General features: G+C 38.5%; 1 protein-coding gene across 2 annotated transcripts in view; it reads right to left on the reverse strand.

Annotated features, from left to right (window-relative positions):
• Window positions 1-12133: 12133 nt before the first annotated feature.
• LOC127857614 (estrogen receptor gamma-like) overlaps window positions 12134-14848 on the reverse strand; it is a 37659-nt gene continuing 34944 nt past the window's right edge. For both annotated transcript variants that reach the window (XM_052394095.1, XM_052394096.1), the window contains one exon: window positions 12134-14795. In XM_052394095.1, coding sequence (XP_052250055.1) covers window positions 14518-14795 — 278 coding nt within the window. In that variant the 3' untranslated portion in view covers window positions 12134-14517. The remainder of the gene's footprint in view (window positions 14796-14848) is intronic.

Consider the following 14848-nt stretch of genomic DNA (forward strand, 5'->3'; position numbering starts at 1 on the left):
AACTCGCCCTTATGATAAAAATCAAGAACAACCAAAGAAACTTGATCAGCGTGACCTATGCTCATATTGCGGCAAGGGTGGCCATGGTGTACGAGCCCTTGCTTCTGTTCGCCAAAAGGTATGCTCAGCCTACGGACAAACATGCACAAAATGCAAACGCTTACACCACCTTGCATCACTGTGCAGATCCTCCTCAATTAGACAATCTACTGAATATGGAGGTGCCGTCTTCGATTCATTGTGCTCAGACACCAATTACGATTCGTGCTACAATGACAACGTTCTCGTCTAAGACCACCACGTATACGATGACCTATCTGATAAATGGACAAGACGTGCATCAAAACTTCAACAACAAATAAAGCTCTTAGCAGACAGTGCGCTTGATGACTGCAAATCGCTTGGATATGAATCCAGTTTCCCATCTAAACCAAAGAAAGCGTTATGGCAGATACTGGTTGTCAAAGCTGCCTTGCTGGAATCAAAGTTGTGAACCGCTTGGGTGTGAATGAACATAATCGTATACCTGTAACCCTGAAAATGCATGCTGCAAACAATAGGGGTATAAAAATACTCGGCTTAACAACCCTACGTTTCTCGGGTGAATCCATGGATGACAACGTTCTCCAGACTCGCCAAATTGTGTACATAACTGACAATTCTGACAAGATATTTCTGAGCAGAGAAGCAGTTACCGTACTTGGCATAATAACAGAGTCGTTCCCAAAGATTGGCGAGACAATAAACAACGCCAGTTTGTTTAAAAACTTAAAAGTGGACAGTGGGACAGCGGCCCATGAACACTCAGAACGAGACTATGCTAACCCCATTTCCGACACTTGTGGCTGTCCGAAGCGCGAACCCCCACCTCCTATACCAGCGCAGTTACCATTCCCCGCCACAGAGGAGCATGTAATGGACTTACGGCAATACCTTCTGAACAAGTACAAATCATGTACATTTAACACACGTGAAGATCAGGCTTTACCACTTATGACAGGACCACCAATGCAACTGATGGTGGACCCTCAGGCTAAACCTGTAGCTTACCATACCCCTGTTCCCGTCCCTCTTCACTGGCAGGAAGAAGTTAAAGCCGGGCTGGATCAAGACGTGAGACTTGGGGTGTTTGAGCCAGTACCTATCGGGGAACCCGTCACATGGTGTCATAGGATGGTCATCTGTGCAAAAAAAGGCACACCCAGACGCACGGTAGATTTCCAGGCTTTAAATGCTCACGCTGTCCGAGAAACCCACCACACACAGGCTCCATTCCATCAAGCGCGATCAGTCCCGCAAGGTAAAAAAAAGACTGTGTTTGATGCCTGGAATGGGTACCAGTGTACCCCTTCGTCCAGAAGACAAACTTCTCACCACATTCATAACACCGTGGGGAAGGTACCGATATCTCACTACTCCACAGGGTTATATAGCCTCTGGAGATGGCTACACACGGCGATTCGATGAGATTATCAGCGACATCCCTAAGAAGACAAAATGTATTGATGACACCTTACTCTGGTCTGACAGTATCCAAGAAAGCTTCTTCCAGGCATGTAACTGGCTTGAAATTTGTGGACAAAACGGTATAACGCTTAATCCAGATTAGTTTGTCTTTGCTCAGGATAGTGTGGAATTTGCTGGTTTTGAAATCACTTTGGACAGTGTTCGCCCATGTTTGAGATATATACAAGCCATTCTCGACTTCCCAACACCCAAGAACATCACAGATGTACGCTCATGGTTCGGGCTTATCAACCAGGTTTCCTACGCGTTTAGTTTGACAGACTGGATGCTCCCATTATGTCGATTGTTAAAACCAAGTACACCATTTACATGGGATTCACATGGCTCTTTCAGAAACATTGTGAATGTGCTAAGACTGAACCATTTTGCTGTGCCACTAGCTGGAAAACCACTTTAGTGGGGAGCAGATTTACTAGCGCCACCGAATCGCGATACGCACCGGTTGAGGGAGAAGCATTGGCTGTGGCTGATGCTCTTGAAAAAGCGCGCTAATTTGTGTTCGGATGCAATAACCTTATTATTGCTGTGGATCATAAGCCCCTTTTAAAGCTTTTAGGAGACCGATCCCTTGAAAGTATCCCACATGCTCGACTCCGGAACTTAAAAGAGAAGACTCTTCGTTACAAATTCAAAATGGTGTATATACCAGGTGCGAAACATCGAGCACCAGACGCCGTCTCATGCAACCCAACTGGAGAAGCAAAGACTATCGTACTAATTGATGAAGTGTCCGCAGTCTGTTGGACAATGAATCCTACCTATACTCTTTAGCCGTCAGCTCGGTTGAAAACTTGAAATGTGTTACGTGGGACAAAGTGCGCATGGCTACATCAAGTGACGAGAACATGCACAAATTAGTAGAGATCATCGAGGCAGGTGTCCCAGATACTCGTTCTGATCTCACAATTTCCCTACAGAGCTTCTATGGGATTAGAGACCAGTTATCTACGGTTAACGGTGTTGTTATTTACAAAGATCGACTGGTGATTCCCCCTTCTCTGAGACAGACTATATAAGCATCGCTTCATTCTGCACACCAAGGTGTCACATCGATGACATCCAGAGCGGAGCAATCAGTATTCTGGCCAGGAATCACAGCCGACATAATTGATATGAGGAAGAATTGTACACACTGCAATAGAATGGCACCATCCCAACCGAATTCTCCCCCGACACCATTGATGTACGCTGAATACCCGTTTCAATGCATATGCGCCGACTTCTTTCATCATAAGGGTGTGAACCATCTTGTGATTATCGACAGATATTCAAACTGGCCGATCATAGAACAATCTACAAACGGATCAACGGGTCTTATTGACAGTTTGAGAAAAACGTTTGTCACTTTCGTAATACCAGATGAACTGGCGTCAGATGGCGGCCCGGAATTTACCTCTCTGTTAACTCGGGATTTCTTAAAAACTTTGGGCGTACACCATAGACTTTATCTATGGGACACCCTTACAGTATTTGTAGAGCGAATGTTGGTGTCAAAACAGTAAAACGGATGCTCACTGAAAACACTGGACCAAATGGCGAGTTCAACACTGATGCTTTTCAACGGGCTATCCTACAGTACCGGAACAACCCCGACCGTGATACAAAACTTTCACCAGCTATGTGTGTTTTTGGTAGTGCCGTAAAGGACTTCATACCCATACTCCCAGGCCGCTACCTACCTCATGACACATAGCAAGACACCTTAAACCTACGGGAAGGTGCTCTTAGAAACATACATATGAAGGTCGGGGAACGCCTATCTGAACATTCCCGGCGCTTGCCACCACTTAAAATTGGCGACTTTGTTAGGATTCAAAATCAGACTGGTCGTTACCCATTAAAATGGGACAAAACAAGACCGGTTATTGAAGTTCGTCAATTCGACCAATAATCAATACTAGTGGGCGGCTCAGGACGAGTTACCCTACGCAACAGGTAGTTCCTGCGCAGTTATACACCTGGGTATCCACCCCAGCTCGACAGAGAATTCCCACTGATATACAGGGCGTATCCATACCCGCGCATCAGTCTCTGTCGCTTTTTCAGCCTATTTCCTCTCACTTTATCCGCATATATGGACATTGGCGATACTGGACCCCAACCTAAAATGCCAGGCTTCCCTATAACATGGCTATCGATCCTCAGGACACCCCGCATGACAATCAACATCTCCCTCCGACTGCTCTTACTCCAGTGGCTCCGAAAGCACCAACAGTAGGTCCGCCTCAACCAGTGCCTCAACAACGTGTACCATCAACACCGGAACCACCTACAGTTGCGATGCCAACTTCCACACCTCTACGCTGTTCATTAAGATCGCGTGAACCTTCAATTTGGTTAAAGGATTATGTGCATTTGATAAGGGGCATAATAATCCCCAGAGTGCGGGCCAGTTTGACCCACCATGAGTGTTCACTTGTCTTGTTTTTAATATTCTAGTCATGTGTATTCAACTAACATTCACATTTTAAGTATACAAGTATATCACAGTTTGCAGGTAGCAAAACACTTTAATATTCATGTGTTCAATTGCAATCAGTGATTTTGATTTTATTAACGTCGAACTCACAGCTTAACCAGCCATTGGTAAAGGACTATACCAAAGACTCAAGAGGGGATAGAGGAATATGACTATATGACTATCTGTATATTGTATTGCTCATTATAATCTCATTCTGTTTTCATTTCATTCATACCATGTTTCATATATCTCCATCATTCTGGATGAACAATAAAGATTCTAGAAACAGTAGTCAATACTCATTTAACAAACACATAACGTACCATGACGAACACACAGCATAGCATGACGAACACACAGCATACACGAACACATAGCATATCATCACAAACACACAGCATACAATCACAAACACGCATCATACTATGGCAAGCACACAGTATACTATTATAAGCACATATCATGTGATTTAAACTCGCGTCATTTAATTGAAACAGCCGATATATCAACAGGAGACATAGCAGGCGTTCCATATTTCTTGGCCAAAATATAGATGTGTAAGGCATTCATGTGCACGGGCATGCTGCACGCAACGTGAAATTTTGGAACCGATTTCAGACGTATTAAAGGAACTATTCTTAAATCTTAAGATATTGGCCCAAACGGCAAGACAAACTGTGTTTTATGCATAAAAGATTTCTTTCAAATGTATGGCAATAACTTGAGATATTTACAAAAATAAAGTGTTTAATGGTGTGTTTACATTCTGTCCAGCCCGTGTATAAACCGATGTGAACCCCGTTGATCATGCACCCTGTATAAACGCATGAAACACATTTGACCACGCATTTTATGAAAGGCATTGCCAGTATGGAGGCAAACCATTGTTTGTATGTAATACTTTTGCGTTGGTATATCAGACTATTTAATAGTCTAGCAGGTAGATCTTGACACAATCAGTGTTGCACAGTCGGGAGCAGTATTGACTATTATATTATAAATCATACCTATACGCAATCTCCACGAAGAGTTGTCGTTCCTTGCTCTCTCATACAATATGTGTCATCACAAGAAAATCCTACCAGATTTGGTAGGATTTTATTTTATTGGTTTTATGATTATATTATGAAAAGTAGCATCTTTTTTTTACATGTTGAAAATAGTGTATAAGTTTAGGCTCATTAAAGGAATAATTACCTAAATAAAAAAAAATATAATAACATCGGTAAGATTATTGTACCACGTGGCTAGACTATCATCACTGAGTTAGTTAATAGGCAGGGATATGATCCAGCTATGCTGATTCCCGTCCAATATTTGCGCGGAGGTTGACCTATACATTGATATAAACCGGATACAAAGCTGTGTGATATGCTTTTTATATCAGGCTAGTAGGCGTTTATACATGTATCAATCAATGTGTAAAAGTACGTCATATTACTCGGAATTTTATATAAAGTCATCGTGTTGGTAAAAAAACCTAATCAAATTCAACAAAACAAACTATTTTAGAAAAAAAATATAAAATATATTTTAGACACAAAAAGCAACCAGAACAGCAAAAAATGTATTTTATGACGCGTTCTTTTGACGTCATGATTACCGCATCCAACGTGATGCAACATATGCATTCAAATGCAGCGTCCAAGCGAGTATATTTTATTATTTCTGTTTAAATTGGGGAACGAAGATATTATAAACCGAAATCAGATAACTGCCCTATCGTTTTGTGATACACCAAGCCATGCACACGAATAAAACGGATTGGCAATCCTCGGCCTTGCCTTTTATGTTATTCTTAAAGGGGCCTTTTCACAGATTTTGGCATGTTTTGAAGTTTGTCATTAAATGCTTTATATTGATAAATGCAAACATTGGATATGAAAAGCTCCAGTAAAAAATCAAGAATAAAATTAAAAATAGAAAAAGGTAACCCTCAGCAGGGCTCGAACCACTGAATCCTGGAGGCCTGGAGTAAAAAGCCTACCACTTAGACCACTCGGCTATCTTTCCGGATACAATGTCAGATGTATTTTATACTTTATATAAGCAATCCTCGTAGTTACACAATATATAACGACAACAACAGCACTCTCCACATTATTAATTCGTTTCGCGTTTTTAAATCGTCAAAAGATGCATATAATGGCTATTTTAGAGCATGGTAAATGTTCAGTATTACTGTTTCCTCACCAATATCATAATTAAAACGAAAATTCGCGAATCTGAAACAACTTTTTTCAATTTTGTCAATTTACCCAAACGTGAAAAGGCCCCTTTAATTGTACTGAATATGTAACTTAAACGTAGGGCAGTAACCTGTCATTCGCTCTTTATACGAACTTTGCCCGTTCATTCGCAACTAAACCTGCGAAACTTGTGTGATATAACAATAATGACTTGAGCGACCTGCATGATTTAAGTGTATGAACAAGGATTGTATGCATAGAGCAAATCAAAAAGTATGAAGCGCAGAAAAATGACACCATGCAACATATTGCTGATCCTTTTAACAATGCAGTTATGACTTGATTCAAAGGTCTGGAGATACTTGCAATCGTCATACATCGACTATCTCCGGACTCCTCCGTAAGATTTAAGCAATAAATCGTCTCCGGATCCAGAGTGGAGATACTTGTGTTGGCAGTTTGGCTAACTGTTGAATATTGACCTCCAGTTATTAAAGCTGACATTAATGAAATAACTGCTACCAAGCTACTACCCCTCTCAAAACCCTCAAAAGTAAAAATAATAATTTCAACTAACTTTTGAAATTTTTGTTTTGATATTTTGTATAACAAATGGACGATTTGAGGTGGGGTGTTTTTTTTTTTTGGGGGGGGGGGAGAGGGGAGGGGCTAGCATTTTTATTTATTTATTTGTTTGTTTTTTTTTTTGGGGGGGGGGCAACTAATGCCGTGTACCTGTGGTGGAAATTGTATCCGTCAGAAAGAGTCAAATGTGTTCGAACCCAAGTGACTTAACTTGGTTATTGAACCGTTAATGAATAAATTAAGTTATTTTTTGCAAGATCATAGCGTTTGACCTCTTGACACTAGCTGTGACACAATAAGTTAGAAAGTATATGCATGCAGATGAAGGTCATAGACAACTGTTATTTGCAATGGAGGTGAATAGTTCACGTTGGCAATATTTTTTCATTTAGACACAGAACTAACATACAAATACTCCTTAAAAATTAAATTTTACGTGTGTGAAACAAATATTTATCTTCCTTGATCGAGGCCATGTTTTATATACAATTTAGCATGATGCTTAAAAGTGTATTGTCCTAAAAAAAAGGCATAATCAATCTGGTAGCCCATTATTAATTGGTACCCAATTTGAAAAATTTGATCAACATGGATTAACACAGTCTCGTACATCCTTATTAATCTCGTTTCCCAATGCAAATTTTAACTTCTCAAATCATAGAGTAATTAAGTTCGGTAATTTCGTAGACAGAAGGGTGACCATTTAAGTACAGTGCTCCGTTAGGGCCGTTCGTTGTTTCGGTGTTTAGTTTATTGACGTTAGCCAATGGACTTCATAACCGCAAATAGAAAAGACGTCTTGTCGGTTGAGTGTAAAAATGCGGTAGAAACGCCCAGGTGAATTAGAATGTTGACAGGCGATAAAGATGAGATATTTAACATTGAATGTGCTAATCCTTAAGGTTTTTTTTACTTATCAATTTTGATTATTTACTTCTTAGAATTTTTCTTACATCATTTTAAATATTTTTTCTAAGACAATTTTTAGTGAAAAAAAAAACGCTCTTACAAAATAAAACAAACTTCGTCCTTTTTCAGTGGTAGCGCATCCGCTTACAGATCAAGATCTGTGAATACCGGCGAAGTTTTTTTCTCTTTTTCTTTTTTTTCGGCATAGCTGTTTAACGTCACTTTTGACCTTAGGTGACCTTTAGGTTACATTCATAAAAATGCCCGCGGCTACCCACGAATGAATACACTTCATTTAGTCCATTGGCTGAATTGAGAATAGCACCAGAACATTGGAAACATGGCCGCGTCTTTCTAACACTGTTTTACTGCGTGTTCAGCATGAAACAATTTTATCTCTTATGAAAAGGCATGATAGATAGAACAGTTTTACACTCAACTCTTCACATTAATACAATTTGTGCGTAGATTCTACACCTTCGTCAGTTCGCGGTTAGTGTGTGTGAATGTCAGAGTTTATATACAGGTCATCGCTGCGTCTTCACAACTACCTTATTGCTGACCGGAGTTCGCGGCCAGTAAAATAATCGTTATATAATAAAGACGCTATAGCGTGAACTAGGTGAACTGGAATTTTCTTTAGACCAGAAAGATGTTAAATGAAGATATCCAGAGATATAATTATGGTATGTCAATAATAGATTCTTAATGTGGTTTCAACAATACCATGATAAAAATTATTTTTAATTAATTTAACAAGAATTCCAAGAATATTGACTAATGTATTAAGCGTGACCGCGATGATTCTCGATACTGTTTATACTCGAATCAAAAAGCAATGCCCGACAAACCACTGAAACAGGTTGTTTAAAATATGTACGGATACTTCGCCTGTGGCCGGTTCACTCATATGTTTTAATTTCACTTCCATTATTCTTTTTGTTTTCTGTTTTGTATCTATAGCTAGGTTTATGACCAGCAATATGTAATAATGTAAAATAAGCCGCACAAACTCCGCGTAACATCCAGTACTGCGTGTGAAGCAGCTAAGAACTGCACAGCAAAAGACATTGATCTGAGTCTCATTCATTGAACTCTTTACCTTTCATAAACTCCAACCACAATCAATGCCGTATATCTTTTTTAAAGATATTTCTTGTTTCTTACTATAAGAATAAGTTAAGTCTATTAAAAAAGCTTTGTGAGCAATCATATCGTATCGAGTTTTTTCGTTCTCGTTCTTTGAATCAAGTCGTCGACAATGATGGCTCCAACGGAACATCGTATACCCTCCCGCGCTTTGCGAAAGTTTAGCGCTCAAGCGAAAAAGCCGACACCTGAACGATTGAACCCACGTGGCGCTAGGTAAATGCGTTTCCCGCAACAACCGGTTAATAACTGTGAACCCGCGGTTACTGACCTATTTAAGGACCCAACATCTCTCCCGACGTACAAAGTAATCGCTTGTTCGTTTGGTTCATAATTCGAAACGGACTTGTATTTTGAGGTATATGAACCTTTGATTCACATGCTGATATATTATATCGGCGCCTGACACGATGTGGAATTAATTACGGACTTAGTAGTTAGGGAACATTAATAGCAACATAGCTTGTACACTAATTCAATTTTTCCTGTTAAACATTAAATTGATTACTTTTATTTATATCACATTATTGCGTGTTACTATGGGGATTGGGTACTTTTGATGTTTTTCGGGAACTTAAATTAGTCCAGATAACTTTGTACTGCACCATCAATCTTTTCTTTTTACTCACCCCCCTCCCCACCCAACTCAATGTACCGCTTTCCCCCTTGGCTGATCAGCAAATACAATTAAAGGGGCCTTTTCACGTTTTGATAAATTTGACAAAATTAAAAAAAATAATGTTTCAGATTCCTACATTTTCGTTGTAGTTATGATATTTGTGAGAAAACGGTAATATTGAACATTTACCACGCTCTAAAATGTCCATTATATACATCTTTTGAGGATTTAAAAACCTGAAAATTATAAAGCGTTGTAACGCGAAACGATTTAATAATTTGTAGAGTTCTGTTGTTGTCGTTATATTTTTGTGATATTACGAGGATTGCTTATAAAATACACTACCTAAACTGAAAAATGTTAATAACGTGAGAATGCGGAATTACAAAGCGCGGATTTTAACGGTGACTTTGACCATAACACCTTAGATCGAGAGATTATTTCAAACACCTTATACATTTTTGTTTTTACAGCAGTCGGCCTCCTCTGAGCATTGGAATAAAGCTGACCATCACCTTGCGCTTCTTGGCCACAGGCAACTCTTACCACGCACTGGCGTTTGACTTGCATTGAAGAATGGTGCGAAGTGGAAGCGGTGTTCAGAGAAGGGTGGAACTATCCACACTGCTGTGGAGCAGTCGATGGGAAGCATGTTGCCATTAAAAAGCCGAAAGACATTGGATCCCAATTTTACAATTATAAGGGCTTCTTTTCGATCGTGTTGTTGGCAGTGACAGACGCTCAGTACACGGTTTTGTGGGCGAAGGTTGGTTCACCTGGCTCCAACTCAGACTGTGGTATTTTCAACGATTGTCAGCTGCCACAGGCCCTTGAAGTTGAACGCAATACAGAAGGTTTCCTAGAACGGGATTCTTTGCCTCACGACGACCTGAACATGCCCTACTTCTTTGTGGTCTACAACGCGCATACATGATGAAACCATACGCCAATCGGCACCTTAAAGTGGACGAACAAATATATAAGTACAGGGCATCAAGAGCGCGCAGGGTCTTCGAAAACGCATTTTGCATACTCGCAACGAGGTTCCGCTGCCTACTTGGTACATTAGGCGTTGTTCCGGAGACTGCCATCCTGATCACACAATGCTGTCTGGTGCTACACAACCGTATGAGGTATCCAAACCTTCAAAACGTTGATGTTGATCAAGAGGATGATGACCATCAAGGGGGATTGGCGAAACAATGCCGTCATGCAAGAAGTGGATGAAAAGGGCCGAGGGCAACAGTAGAGGCGAATGAGCAGCGGGCATATCTTAAGCACTACTTTGCGAGCGATGCGGGAAGTGTGCCATGGCTGATGCAGGCCATCGACAGATAGACTGGGAAAAACCTTATAACACCATGTGGTTGCGTTGCAATCATGTACATTGGGTCAAACCTGGTCGCGCCCCAGGCGTCAAATGATAGCAAATACCTTTAAACATGTCAACCGTGTACCATCATGTGGTGAAGTTTTGTGCTTAACTCGTGTACTTTGTGTCAAACCAGGTCGCATCACAAGGGTCAAATAGTTTATGTAGACTTACATGTATATACATGCAGTAAAAAATGTAAAAACAAGGGCTGTTTGTAAAACATGCATGCCCCCATAGGGGCTGTCAGTTGTAGTGGCAGTCATTGTGTGAATACGTTTATTGTCACTGTGACCTTGACCTTTAACCTAGTTACCTGAAAATCAATAGGATAGGGGTCATCAGCCAGTCATGATCAATGTACGTATGAAGTTTCATGATCCTAGGCCTAATTATTTTTAAGTTATCATCAGGAAAGCATTTTACTGTTTCGAGCCACTGTGACCTTGACCTTTGACCTAGTGACCTGAAAATCAAAAGGGGTAATCTGCAAGTCATGATCAAAGTACCTTTTAAGTTTCATGATCCTAGGCGTAAGCTTTCTTGAGTTATCATTCGGAAACCATTTTACTGTGTCAAGTTACCGTGACCTTTGACCTAGTGACCGGAAAATCAATAGGGGTCATCTGCGAGACATGATCAATGTACCTTTGAAGTTTCATGATCCTAGGCGGAAGCGTTCTTGAGTTATCATCCGGAAACCATTCGGTGAACGGACAGACGGACGGACCGACCGACCGACATGTGCAAAACAATATACCCCCTCTTCTTCAAAGGGGGGCATAAACATGAGATTGGGCAACTGAACAACCACAATGTAACACATTTTGTGGAATAATTGCCCTTATGAGATTTGTATCGAGTGAAACTGAGGAAGGTTCTTTGTGTGGAACTGAGTCTTATTTAATTGAATGTTGGGTTTGTCTGTGTCCAAGTTTAGGTCAAGGGGCGTCAGTATTTGTGACATAGTCACGTCTTAGACACAAAATACATGCTCATCAATGGATGTATACCGAATGTTCAAACATATATGCATGTTTAAAATTCGATGTGCACCAATCAAACAAATTTTAGGTAAACATGCGAATGAAAACACGTTAATATTTGTGTTTTTTTAATAAATAAAAACCTGATGTTTTTCAACATCAATATCGACTTGCCACCAGACATGCCAGATTTTGAAGCAGTGTTTTTGTAATTAAAACACGTTTATTACCACATGTACATGTATACAAATATGGTGAACGTCACTTGTATTACACATGAAACACCTATCCGTGTTCTAACATAAGCTTTCAAACAGTAGCAACAAACACACTGTGGATTGTTCTCATTCATTTTTTATTTTTTGACCACTTAAGTCAGTTATGACCATATGTAACAAACAATCAATACATTCAATATGTATTAAATGAACAAAATTGATGCACAATATATGCCATTTGAATCAATGACTCACAATCAAACATCAAAAGATGTATATATGTACACGTTACACGTATATATAGCTACATATATCTAAGTCATAATGACATCAACATAACTGTGGACATATAACTTAAATATGTATGCCTTCTAATATAAATATCAAACTTTAAAACCCAATCTAACATAGCACTTCTTGCTACACTTGCTAATCGAGAGGGCTGACTAACAAGTATACAACAACAACAGAGTCTACTAATATGTATCCGTATTGTACATCAGGAGGGTCAAAATAATGGGCATGCACCAAGAAATATACAGCAACAAGATCAATAACATGTATTCATCAGGAGGGACATCTAACAAGTATGCATCAATAAAGTCAAAACATCAGAATGCAACAAAAGGGTTTCCTAACCAGTATGCATCAAGAAATGTACAACAGCCTTAGGCCAGTGGACAATCAATTAAGCATCCAAATAATCTGCTTCAGGCAGTCAACTAATAATAAATTAACAGTAAAATCTAGTAAGTAAGACTTGAAAGGGTCTATAAATAAGTGTAAGCCCAGAAAATGGACTTGTGAGAATGCATCAAGAAGATGTCCTTAAACATTTTAAGAACGGTATACAACCGATTCAATAAGCATTCATTCATTGTGAGGGTCAACTAACAAGTATACATTAAATTTAATTATTTAATAAATAAGGGATGTCTCCAAAGTTTTGCACTGGGGCCCTAGTCTGACTAACTTCTTTGTGATAGCACATTTACTAGTTAATATTAAATAATGTAAACAAAAGGTAATACTCAACAAATTAAGAACACTTTAGTGTAACTCAACATTTACAGTGGCAATTATAATGTTCAAATAATACATAAATAAAAATATATAAAGGATTGGGAACCATGATGATTTGTATGTCCATCTTTTCAAGCGATACAATTTAAATATCATGAAAACTTTTCATTAAAATATATATTTATTTACTTAATAAAAATCCAAATAAATGCAGTTACTTGACCAACAAGCAAGGTTGCAAACTTATAGTTTTTATTTCTGAAATATTCAGGGACAGCAAACAAACCTAATAAAATTAATAAAACATTCCCATGGCATGTTTGAACACAAGTTAACAAAATAATTTAATAACAAGATGGAATATGTAGCCTCCAGATGAGAATATCATTAATAACCAATACTGGCCAAGGTAAAAAATAAGATACTTTCTAATATTATATCTACTTGTTACCTGGGTGAAACTATAACTTTATAAGTTCAAGCAAAGTTTTTGAACACAGAACACTGCAAGATAATTAATAATTAAGGCCTATCAGAAAGATCTTTCATTATGTTTGTATTGTTCTTATAGAATATATTTGTTGCAACTCAGACAACAAATTTAAGCCTTATAGAAGATCAAATTACAGTACAATTCGTGTATATCTAAAAAAATATATGTCTATAAAATTGCTTAAAATCATGAAATCTCTAAAGCAAACATTACAAAATTTCATAACATCATTAACACTTTAAAATACAATGTACTTCATAAATTTGTTTATCTATAAAAATGTCTTTTAAATCGTTTAAAATCATAAAAACCTTAAAATCTGTAACAAATAAAATATATCAAAAACCATTTATATTAAAATATAAAATGCAATTAAAAGCTGGACAATTGATAAATTGAATGAACGAATGCTTCATCATTTTCCTATGTTAGAAATTCAGAAACTTTGTCTGATAAAAACAACCAAAAATTCTATCAGTTCACATCATGAGTATATCTATGTAATTTTATAATATTGTTTTCAATATAAAGTGTTATTCCATGATCTAATGGAAAATCTAATACTGATAATAATAATTTTTTTTAAAGCGATAATATGGAAAAAAAAAATGAACAAATTATGAACAACAAAATAACTAATGGAAAAAAAAAATGAACAAATTATGAACAACAAAATAACTACTCAGCAGAGGAAAACCCAGAGTCTACGCAAAAAAAGGTCCCAACCAAGCATATATCAGAGAAATACATGTATAAAACCCAACCAGCCGAACAATTGCCCAATAAACTATGCAGAGTTCTTGACAACATAAATGCCCTTGACTTTTTATCATAGAATGCTATTTAAATCGTTATTTTGATTAAAGTGCTAATTACAACATTTCTAACAGACTATGCACAAGGCAACTAGATCTTCGTTGCACGAAACATGCTGATCAGTCGACTGATTTTTAATGACAATTTGAGTCCAAATCCACTACACAAATTTATGCACAGTTTTGATGTTTGTTGTTCTTTTCATCGCTTTGAGCATCCAGCATTTCAGAGAGGAGAGCACAGAAAGTCACGACCCCGTCACGCTTGATTGACTGAAAGTACACGACTGCCCGCTCGGACGCCTGACGTATATGCGTAAGAAGGAGCAGCAAAGAGGGCACATGACGTAAATTGTCCGGGTGGTACTTCTGAGCGATATCCACAATGCCGTCCAGAATGTTCTGTCTGATTTCGTACAGTTTTGAGTAACTTGAGAGTTTGCGCACCTCTGAAACACACACGATGAATGGCATTCAATTGATAGAAAATGTGCTAAACAGA

This window comes from Dreissena polymorpha, chromosome 14 (genome assembly GCF_020536995.1).
Source record: "Dreissena polymorpha isolate Duluth1 chromosome 14, UMN_Dpol_1.0, whole genome shotgun sequence".
Classification (NCBI taxonomy): domain Eukaryota; kingdom Metazoa; phylum Mollusca; class Bivalvia; order Myida; family Dreissenidae; genus Dreissena; species Dreissena polymorpha.